General features: G+C 40.7%; 1 protein-coding gene across 4 annotated transcripts in view; it reads left to right on the forward strand.

Annotated features, from left to right (window-relative positions):
* Positions 1 to 283: 283 nt before the first annotated feature.
* The window catches only part of rap1gap2a (RAP1 GTPase activating protein 2a), a 123,681-nt gene continuing 111,855 nt past the window's right edge, over positions 284 to 12,109 (forward strand). For 3 of the 4 annotated variants that reach the window (XM_023961596.2, XM_023961597.2, XM_078929528.1), the window contains exon 1: positions 284 to 436. In XM_023961596.2, coding sequence (XP_023817364.1) covers positions 309 to 436 — 128 coding nt within the window. In that variant the 5' untranslated portion in view covers positions 284 to 308. The remainder of the gene's footprint in view (positions 437 to 12,109) is intronic. The other variant, XM_078929526.1, reaches the window with a different exon arrangement.

Consider the following 12,109-nt stretch of genomic DNA (forward strand, 5'->3'; position numbering starts at 1 on the left):
ATTAATGTAGTCAGAAATAAGAGCCAAAAGCTCTTGTTCACCTCTTGACTTGTGTTTCTTATCCTCTCCTTTGCTTTTTTACTCGGTTCTCTTCTCCTTTTTGCTTAAACCTTGTTCTCTCTTCTTTCTTTTCTCATCATGCGATCTTAAAAGGCTTTGCAGGAGTTGAGGCGTAGCCCTCTCCATGGTAACGCTGTCTTCCATTCCTGCACGCACACACACACACACACACATCTTCTCTCGTCTCATGATCCCCCCCTCCCCCGTACGCGCTTCCTCTCCCGTTCCCCTCTCTCTTTTGCTCTCGGATGGTCGCTCAGCCTCCCTCTGTCACACACTCACCCTCTCCTGGCTGCGGGTCCACTGCTGATGCTGCACCATCCCCTGACTGCCAGATGTTCACCCCAGCTTTCAAAGCACCCGCCGGGGAGTCAAGGTAAGGTCCCCCCCACTTATTTTCCCAGCAAAACCACAGCAGACGTGATGATCAGTCTGCTGGTGACTGATGGGAGCATGTGCATTTGTGCGTGTTCACATCTGTGTGAGAACTCGAGAGCAGGGGGGAGGCTGGACCCGACACGTGGGATGTGCATACCTGCACAACCAAGTGAAGTGGAAATCTGTTGTCATAATTCCTCGTATTCACGCGAACTTGAGCCTTTCTGGATGTGCTTCGTGTGCAGAGTAGGCGTTCAGAAGTGTTCAAGCTGAGAGAGAACCCTTGGAAGCCTGGTGGCGCGCAAATCGCCTTGCCTGTTATTCTGCAACAGTGCTGCAACGGCTTCTGAGACTAATAGCATTTAAATCTCTGACCGTCGACGGCTCTGCTGCAGTGTAAAGCGTGGGTGGGGGGGGGGGGGGGGGGGCAAGAGGGGCTGAAGCGTGAAACTTTAAGCTTTCTTCTGCATCCAAGTGCGCTCACAAGTGCAGAATCTTTTTAGAAATGTTCATGCGTTCATTTCTAAATGCCACCTCTGCACCCCCTCAAGTTAATTTGAAACACCCACTAAAATGCACGGCTGCCAGATTTGACTTTTTTTTTTTTATCGCCATGCCAGAAGACCTGAATCTGTGCTAAAATGTTACGTTCTGTCTGCAGGCAGAGCAGCCCATCTTCACGTACAAACACATTTCCAGCTGCGAGTCTCTGGGGGCTCAATCGTGTTAATGTAGAGCAGGAGTGTGTGCTAGCCCCCCCCCCCCCCCCCCCCTCCCTCAGGGAACAGGATCTTCGCTGCATGCAGCACAAAAAGAGAACTTCTGAGATGCAGTTGTAGCCATGCCACTGCCCACTTGAAACACTCATAATAGCAAATGTTAGAAATAAGAGATTTATTTCTGGATTCTTAAAGGTTCTGCCAAAGTCACTTTGTTCTGAAACATTATCCACATTGCATCATTTTTTTGTGCATACAGGCCAGCTTCATTTATATCGCTGTAGAAAACAAACAAACAAAAAAAAATGTTAAGGCAAAGTGGTCAAAAAGTTAGCAAATGGAAAGAAAGCAGATTCCATCCATTGATTCATTCATCCATCAATCATTTACACCTGCTTCCTCCTGAAGAGGTTATTCCAGTTACATGAGTGAAAGCCCATCATGGAGTGGTCTGACGAAAAAATAAATACAAATAAATATGTATCGAAATAAAATTCAGGGAGAATATTTAGAAGCAAAAAAGTAATAGCAATAAATAGTTCTTTATTTTAAGAATTTGAACTTAAAATGAACATCTTTTGGGGGGGAAAAAAACTTCTCCAAGTGGATTTTATTTTGAAATTTTCTATTTTCTTACTTGCATGCAACATTTAAAAAAACTCTTTTTCAGTCCTGTACTAATTTCTCACATGTTGTATAAAGCCAACAACATATCAGAGGTAATGTTGCCCCAAATGAATCCCTAAGGAAGCATCATTTCTCTTCCCTAATGACTAGAAAAGGAAAGCGTTTACCTGATCACTGCTAGCTCCGTGGAGAAAAAGTCTGTGTGTGGGTCAGTTTGAGGGCGGTGCTGGAAGTTCAGACTCTTCCTGGAAGGGGCAGTCCCCCACTTTGTGATGTCACAACAAGAGAACCCACTTGTTTTCATGGATTGGGAGGGGCTGGTTCTCAGACCACAGGTTTTTACTGGAATATTCAGAGATCAAAATACCATTTTGGGGTTTTATATTTATAGTGAGGAATAAACATAAGTGGTAGGGCGGTCGACCCTTGATCGGATAATTGCAGGTTAATAAAGTGTCCAAGTGTCCTTGGGCAAGACACTGAACCCCACCTTGCCTCTGGCTGAAGTTTGGCACCCGTGTTTGGCAGCGGTCTGAATGTGTGTGTGAATGTGTGAATGGGTCTATGAGTATAAAGGCTTTGGACCTTGGAGGAAGGTAGAAAAGCACTATAGAAGTATTTACCATTTACCATTTACCATGAAAAGCTCAAAAAGTTCATTTCTCATGATATACCCTGCTTAAAGGATTTACAGATTTTTAGCCCATTTTAATTTTGACTGTAAATAAGACATTTTTTTATCCAAACAACTTCCTTTTCATTGTGTTGGTGTAAAATATCCCACTGGAAACACAGATTAACCATGTTTTATTGAAACATGGTGGGGTGGGGGACCTTGGGCAAGACCCTTAACGCCACTGCCTCCTGAGCGCGGTTAGGCTGCAGCTCACCGCTCGCCCAAAAGATGGGTCAAATGCGGAAAAGAATTTCCAATTGTGGGATAAATAAAGTATTTTTTATTAAAGTATTATTATTATTATTATTAAAGAAAGTTTATAAATGGAACATTGAGACAATTAATTAAATTATACAAACTAAAAGTAACAAAGAGCATAAAACAGATCAGCTAAAAAGAGAATTGAGCACAGCTTTGAAATAAAATGGGGTAAACTACTGTTTTATGATGTATTTAACAAAAACCTGACCTTTAGCCTGCTATGTGTTTTCCTTTGGGGTCCGCATCACCACACCTGACTGTATTGTGGCCGACAGCACCCTCTGCTGGTGGCTTCAGCAATAGCAGTTGTACTGATTTTAGCCAAAAGGGTGTTTGATCAAAACAAGCATATGGATGATCACCTATGGAATTAGGGACTCCATGTGTGTTTTATATTCACTTTTTCCTCATCATCTTTGTTTTTTTAAAATCTCTGATTACTGATAGAAATTTAAATGTGGGAAACATCCCCTCCTTTGATTGGTCTGTCATTTGCAAAAATGAGTTTGAATTTTGATGTTCACTACAATTGACATACTTACTGTTGTGTTTTACATCCCTATGATTGTGAATTATGTTTAGTATTTTCTAACATCATTTCTATACTTAGATGTGGGTGACATGTATGCAGATTCTGCAACAGATTTTGTCGATTTGTCAACAAAATCCTCCTTTGAACGGTTCGCTCCAAGTGACAAGACATTTAAAATAAAATAAAAATTCAAAAAAAGGACAGTAAAATTAATTTTAAGGAGAAAATGCCCATAGATTTTTGCAATAGCATGTTTCAATTCTTTGACATCAACATGTACATGGGTAAAAATGTCAATTCCTTGTTGTTTTAAAAACATGTGAATTAATAATTAGATGACTGTATTTATTATTATTATTATTTATTTGTGTACTCCCCTGTTTTTTCTAGCTAAGACACCTAGAAGCATTTTAAAAATGTTTTGCATCACATAATATTCTTTTTTTTAAATATGTTTTAAGGTTGTGTAATGCAGGATGCATGTGTCCATGCACACATTCAAAAGTGTGTGCGTGTGCATCATATGTGTGCATGGGCTCATAGGAGGCTTCAATGTCACTTTCATTAAAATGCAACAACAGAGACAGGAAGAATAGGGGATATATATAAAAATAGTATGCAGCCTAAACAAGGTTTAGACAAGAGAGTCAGACAGAAAACCATGAAGGAAAGGTATGGAGACTTCCAAACTCTGCAGTATTTTGAATATGAATTCGAAATACTGTCGAGTTAATATCAAAGAAGATTAATAACCTCCATTGTGACAGCTAAACAGTTTGTAATAAGTATTTTTCTTTTTTAGCTTCACTGTCAAAAAATGTATTTTCTCTGAAACAGTCAAGATGTTTTAGTTTTGAATCAATCAAACTTTTCTTTTCATCATTTCAAAATGTCTTAAGATCACTTGAAGGGATGACTTCAGCTGTGGCCCAATACCTTAAATAACTTTTCATAACTCCTGATTTTTTTTCATCTGGCTCCCGTCCAGAGCGGCAGCTGCAACGGCAGACGCTCTGCTGCCACGACCATCAGAACCAGACTGACTCCTTCCATGTTCCTGTCACTTCCTCACCATGTTCACAGCTCAACTATTCTTAGCAGGAGATGTTTGCACTATCAGACTGCAAACTCCAAAATGTATAAACCAGTCCACACCCGATACTGGGATGGCATGTCTTCAAAAAACATCATTCTAGATTCTGACAACTGGAAATATACAGGAAATAATCAGTTTAACTGATATGTTTTTGATTCTTTTCAGTCATTAATAGTGTATGTCCATTATTTCTTCTTTTGAGAGTCTTTAAATAGTTTTTTGTCCAGTTATTTGAGTATTGTAACTTCAGATTGAAATAGTTCCAGTCAAACAATTCATTTCCTTGAACATTTAATATAATATGAAACCCATGATTACGCAAAGTATAAAATGCCAGAAAAGCTAGTTTTTAATCTGTGGTCTCCTGGCCATTATTTGTAAAAAGACAGAAAAGCATGCATACATTTACAATATAATACAAAATACACACAATCACTAACTATGCAATCAAGGAAAAATACAAAATCAAAACATTTAATCACATCAGTTATTTTACCGCTTTATGTATATATATATATATACACACAAAATATAAGGAAATGATTTTTTTATGAAAGAAAGAGAAAATCGTTTAAAAATCAGCAGTGGAAGTTCAGTTGTTTCTCTTTTCTCCGTCTCAGACTGGACTTGTGGAGTTTTGTCTGTCTGTCATCGCTGACTGCAGAGTTTCACTTTGCCTCTAGAGATGGGATATTGACACATCTCCCCTGAAAGGCAGAGAAAAACAATTGAGGCAGCAGCAGCAGCTCAACAGCAACATCACCCTACAGCAGACTCCAGCCCTTGACTTGGCCTGACCTGACCTGACCTGACTTGTCAGCAGGACTGGGATCAATCTGCTGTATCAGAGAAAGCCTCCTACACTTGCAGTCTGAAGCTAAAAGTCACAATTCTTGGGAAATGTTTACTGTTGTATGATAAACAAATTTCCTTTTTCTATTCATTGTGCCCTGAATTTGCATCATTTTTTCTCTATACTTTTTTTCACAAAGTTATCCACCTATCAGAAATCTTCCCACCTCCCTGTCTGTCTCATATTTCATCTCTCTACATCATACCAACATATTTTAAATAATGTCTGTATTTAAGTGCGTTTCTTTTTTACACAAACAATAAACACTGTCCTATAATGTAAACTGTTGTAAATAGAAACCAACATGCTTTTTTTGTAATTTTTATTTTATGTCTTTCCAATTTTTCTTTGTTCCTGGTCTTGTCTTGTTTGGCATAATTGTGTTTCATAAATTACACTATGCTACACAAAAATGAAGGAATTTCTCTGTAGTCCCATTAGAGCTGTAGTTTCAGAAGCTCCAAAGCGCTTCCACCTGTGTTAGCATATTTTATCAGTTTGCTGTTTCTCTGTGCTCTATAAGTCTAAGGCAGTTATTACCATGATAGTCTTTGTGAAAATGATCCAACAATTTGCTGACCTCTGAGACAACAGGTCTGCTCTCACTTTTAATATTTGCCTTTGAGTCGATTTAGGAAATTGAGAGCACATTCTAGTTGTTGTTGTTGTTTTGATGCAAAACAACTAAGTATGCCTGTCTGCAAAGCAGCATGTGCAGTGAAGATCACGTGAAAGGTGACTTGATAAAAGCACCTGTTTTTTATCACTATGCGTTCATCATTCTTCATGCAAAGTTCTGCAGATGGATAGAAAACGTGTGAAAACATAGCTGCAGGCTGGCCTCGTGTTGTCTGTGTGTGTCCCTGAAAGTGATATAAACGATCGTGATTCATCTTGATGAGACGGAGGCCATTAAGGCAGTGCATCCGCTCTGACTAGAATTCAGCATCCCATTCCAGAAAACCTCAAATGGACTAATAACCTATTAGAAACGCAGAGAGGGAGTGGTCTGGGAGTCAGGGAGAGATAAATTGCAAGAAACAGAAAGGTCTCACGTCTCTATGGGCACATATGCCACCCCTTGGGAATCCATGTAATTGCTATTTCCCTTAGAACAAGGCCAGAAGAGACTGCAGAAGTGGCATTAAAGAAATAAAAGGGATAAAGATGGGAACATCAGGTTTCTTGTAGAATAATAGGCACCAGAGACAGAAAGTTATTGAAGAATAAACCAAAGGGAGGTCTAGAAAATGGGATTAATGGGAGAGAGAAAACTGAGACACAAGAAGCAAATGTGAACAATAAAGGCAAATTGCAGATTAGTGAGATCCCAGCGCGGTCTTATTACCCAGGTATCCTGTTTTTGGTCATGGCAGTAAGTACCACTGATCCACCAAAGATCAAAAAATGACTTTGTTTTTTCCAAGAGCGATACACCTATAAATGCCAATTTATCAAAATTAAACTTTAACTATGAAGCTATTTGAACAAACCTGATTGTTGTCTATCAGTGCTCCTCAGCAGGTTTATTTTGGCAGCTACACCTGTTCAAAAGCTCAGTTGATTCCTTGTAAGACTAACACATGAGAAACCAGGATTCGTTTCCCAGGGGGCGCCATGAGCTTCATCCAATTCAATAAATTTATAGAGCCCAATGTTACAACACAGTTGCCTCAACAGGCTTCACTAATTGTACAAAACATAAAATCCATTATAAAATACAATCGATGATTGCTAAACTTAACAGACTAAGTTAGATTGGGCATCCCTGCCCTTAGACCCTCCTTCTCGGTAAGGACAAACTACCATGCTCCGTGCCCCCCTGCAATACCTCCGTGCCCCCCCTAAAAAAGTATAAAGTAACAGACTGTTTTGGTTAAGGCAAAGTAAAGTTGTTGTTTTTTTCCCTGTAATACTAAGTTACCCAACGGGCTGCTCTCTTTCATCAGGATCCACAGATGTTGGGGATGCTGACTTTCTAAAGCATTCAGCTTCCATCACAAAAAGTGTATAGGAACTTCTTTTGGCAGTATCAGTTTAGTGTGGTGAATATGGGGCCAATCTCTTTTGCTTAGTCCCATTTTTTCTTTTATTCTTGTCAGATCTTAAAAAAAAGTTACCTTTCCAAAAGGAGAAACGTTTACTGGAAATGTATCTGTCTGCAGAGTACGTCCTTTCATCTTCATCTTGCTTTTGCATCAAATTTTTGTTTGAAGTTGGCCTAAACCAGGGGTGCTCATTGAAAAGGATGTGGGTGTATTGTGGGCAATCAAAGATGAATAAACAAAAAATTAAAGATATATTTGAAAAAAAAAATCAGTAAACGAATCATCACCCTTACAGGTCACTTGATTGACATGCAGAATGGCCAATCCAACATCCTCTGGAACATACGTCAGTGTGTTTAACCACTCTGAGCGCACTTTCTGCTCCTGTTTTCTTTCTTTCTTCTTCACTGTGGATCCCCGGCGGAGCACCACTCCGGCCAGCGGGAGCATTTATTAAGGCCCGGCCATAATAATCTCGAGACCTTTAAACAGAGAAGGGGCAGCCATTTGCTCAGCAGTGGTTAACGAGCTGCACTTTAAAAATTGTCATGCCCCCCCCATAACCAGGTTTACAACAGAGCATGAAACACAATTGTCGCTGTTTTCTGTTTTTGTAATAACACACGTTATCGGTCCCAAAATGTGTATTACTACAAAAATAACATTAATACACACGGCAAAGCTATCTTCTCACAAAGATTTGTGTACTGTTACTGTTTAATTTTCAATTATTATTACATAAACATGCTATTTTTAAATGATCATTTATAGAAGCTGTCAACTATATATATATATATGTATATATATATATATATATGTGTGTGTATATATATATATATATATATATATATATATATATATATATATATATATATGTGTATATATATGTGTGTGTATATATATATATATATATATATATATATATATATATATATATATATATATATATATATATATATATATATATATATATATATATATATGTATGTATAGACACTGACCAAAAATATAAACGCAACACTTTTGTTATTGCTCCCATTTTTTATGGTATGAACTCAAAGATGTGAAACATTTTCCACATACACAAAATAACCAGTTCTCTGAAATATTGTTCACAAATCTGTCTAAATCTGTGATAGTGAGCACTTCTCCTTTGCCAAGACAATCCATCCCACCTCGCAGGTGTGCCATATCAAGATGCTGATTAGACAGCATGATTATTGCACAGGTGTGTGCAATACTGTGTATATACCTGCCCTCTCACCCTCCGCGGGTGGTTTCTCCTCCAAGCTCGGGTCCTCTACCAGAGGCCTGGGAGCTTGAGGGTCCTGCGCAGTATCTTAGCTGTTCCTAGCACTGCGCTCTTCTGGACTGAGAGGTCTGAGGTCTTTCCAGGTATTTGTTGTAGCCACTCCTCCAGCTTGGGGGTTACTCCCCCAAGTGCTCCAATTACCACAGGCACCACTGTCACCTTCACTTTCCAGGCTTTCTCCAGTTCTTCTCTGAGTCCCTGGTATTTCTCCAGTTTCTCATGTTCCTTCTTCCTGATGTTCCCATCGCTTGGCACTGCCACATCCACCACAACGGCTTTCCTCTGTTCTTTATCCACCACTACAATGTCTGGTTGGTTCGCCATTACCATCCTATCAGTCTGGATCTGGAAGTCCCACAGGATCTTTGCCCTCTCATTCTCTAGCACCTTCGGAGGTGTTTCCCATTTTGACCTTGGGGTTTCCACTTCATATTCTGCACACATGTTCCTGTATATTATTCCAGCCACTTGATTGTGGCGCTCCATGCTTTCCCTGCCAGCATCTTACACCCTGCAGTTATGTGCTGGATTGTTTCAGGTGCCTCTTTGCACAGCCTACACCTTGGGTCTTGTCTGGTGTGGTAGATCTGAGCCTCTATTGCTCTGATGCTCAGGGCTTGTTCCTGAGCTGCCAGGATGAGTGCTTCAGTACTGTCCTGTAGGCCAGCCCTTTCTAGCCATTGGTAGGTCTTCTTGATATCAGCTACTTCAGTTACGGTCCGGTGGTACATCCCATGCAGGGAAGTCCCACAGGATGAAAGGTTTGGTTTATTTCCCCACTTCTCCATCAGGTCTTTCCTTTCCTTGGATCAAACCATCTTCTTCTTCTTCTATTCCTCTCATGAGGATCTGTCCTCCAGCACTGCATCCTCTGCTCTCCATTGCCTGAGACATTCAATGAGCACACTGTCATTTGGGGCCTTGAGCTTGATGTACTCATGCATCTTGGATGTTTCATCCTGGATAGTGGCTTCTTTGCTCACTAGTCCTCGGCCTCCTTCCTTGCTGCTAACATACAGTCTCAGGGTGCTGGATTTGGGATGGAACCCTACATGCATGGTGAGGAGCTCTCGTTATAATAATAATAATAATAATAAATTTTATTTAGAAAGCGCTTTACATTTTAGATAAAATCTCAAAGCGCTACAATGGAGGCAGAAATAAAAATGGTTTACAATAAGAACAAAGTAAGACAAAAATAAAACAACAATGAAAGTACTAAAAAACATTATTAAAAAGGAAAGTTTTTAAGCCTTTTTTAAATGTGCCAAGGCTTTGTGGGGCTCTGAGGGATTGTGAAAGATTGTTCCAGAGTCGAGGGGCAGCAGCCTGAAAGGCTCTGTCTCCTATAGTGGTTAGCCTGGTCCTTGGCTGATGAAGGCAGTGTGTGAAATTGGAACGGAGGAGTCGTGAAGTGGCTTGCGGGAAAAGGAGCTCACTGAGGTAGGCAGGGGCAGTTCCATGGACACATTGGTAGGTGAGGAGACAGAGTTTGTATTGAATTCTGGAACGAATGGGTATTCAGTGAAGTGACTGAAGGACAGGAGTGATGTGGTCAAATTTGCGTCTCCTTGTCAGGACCCTAGCAGCGCAGTTTTGGATGTGCTGGAGCTTTTCCAGGCTCCTGCCAGGAATCCCAACAAGGAGAGCATTGCAGTAATCTAGTCTGGAGGAGATAAAAGCATGGATTAGTTTTACTGCATCAGACTGGGTGAGTGAGGGGCGGAGCTTTGCAATGTTTTTCAGATGGAAAAAAGAGACTTTGGAGAAGTGACGTATATGATGATCAAATGTTAGGGTAGAATCGATTTTGACACCAAGATTTATCACAGGTGAAGAAAGCGGAATGTTGTGATCAGACACCAGAATGCTTTTGGTGGATGATGTTTTGATCTGGTGATGGGTACCGATTAATATGGCTTCAGTCTTGTTGCTGTTGAATTGGAGGGAGTTTTCGTGTCTTAACATCCATGGTCTGTATCTTTTCCTTTGGCCATCTTATTATTCCTGCAGGGTATCTGATAACTGGCAGTGCATAGCTGTTTATTGCTTGGGTCTTATTCTTGCCATTTAGCTGGCTTCTCAGGACTTGCCTTACTCGTTGGAGGTATTTAGCTGTTGCAGCTTTCCTTGTTGCCTGCTCCAGGTTGCCATTTGCCTGCGGAATTCCAAGGTACTTGTAACAGTCCTCGATGTCTGCTATTGGTCCTTCTGGGAGTGAGACCCCTCCTGTGTGGACCACCTTGCCTCTCTTTGTCACCATCCGGCTGCATTTCTCGAGCCCAAATGACATCCCAATGTCAGTACTGTAGATCCTGGTGGTGTGGATCAGGGAGCCAATGTCACGCTCGCTCTTAGCATATAGCTTGATGTCATCCATGTAGAGGAGGTGACTGATGTTGGCCCCATTTCTGAGTCGGTATCCATAGCCAGTCTTGTTGATTATTTGGCTAAGGGGGTTCAGACCTATGCAGAACAGAAGTGGGGACAGAGCATCACCTTGGTATATCCCACATTTGATGGACACTTGTGCAAGTGGCTTCCCATTGGCTTCAAGGGTGGTTTTCCACAGCTTCATTGAGTTTCCTATGAAGGCTCTTAGAGTCCTGTTGATGTTGTACAGCTCCAAGCATTCAGTGATCCATGTGTGTGGCATTGAGTCATAGGCCTTCTTGTAATCAATCCAGGCTGTGCACAGGTTGGTGTGTCGTGACCTGCAGTCTTGAGCGATTGTTCTGTCAACCAGGAGTTGGTGTTTGGCTCCTCTGGAGTCTCTACCAATGCCCTTCTGTGTGTTACTCATGAATTGATCCGTGTGCCTATTTATCTTGGTTGCAATGATGCCTGACATGAGCTTCCATGTTGTGGAGAGACAGGTTATTGGCCGGTAGTTGGATGGGACTGCACCCTTTGAGGGATCCTTTTAGATCAGGATCGTTCGCCCTTCCATGTCTGTATTTTACAACACGCTTTTAGCATACAGTGTCCTCACTGGACTGTTGCTACTACATACTAGTGCACATACTCACAGTTGGCAGAGGCTTAGTGGGAAATGTCAAAGTGGTGCAAATCTCGCGAATCTTGCTCCAGGCTTTTATTTCACAGTTCTATTCTGATATATGAAAGACTTGGTGTCATGGAAATCCTGCAGAACACAAAGCGCAATTGTTGATTCCTCCTTCATTATCACTTTAAAAATGGTTAGCACTTCCGTGAATTGAAATGGACACTACACACATGTCACTACCATCATCTGGTTTATCTTTATCTTTCCTGACCACTGAATGTATGTTTTGTATGAAGAGCCCAAAAACGGATTAAGATAATTAATGCATGAATGCGAGAGTTTTAAACACGGAAGCCTGAAATGTGCATTTGCACGTACATCAAACCATTTATACATAACCAACCCACATAAACTGGACTGACTACATAAGTTTAGTCCCATCTTTGTGGGTTAACGTGTCTAATCCTTGTTCAAATGTGAATGTTGCTCCCAGTGTGGTGGCTGACGTTTTGGACAAATGTCCAAAATTGAACTGTTTTC

The sequence above is a fragment of the Oryzias latipes genome, chromosome 13 (genome assembly GCF_053564925.1).
Source record: "Oryzias latipes strain Hd-rR chromosome 13, Olatipes_Hd-rR_3.1".
Lineage (NCBI taxonomy): Eukaryota > Metazoa > Chordata > Actinopteri > Beloniformes > Adrianichthyidae > Oryzias > Oryzias latipes.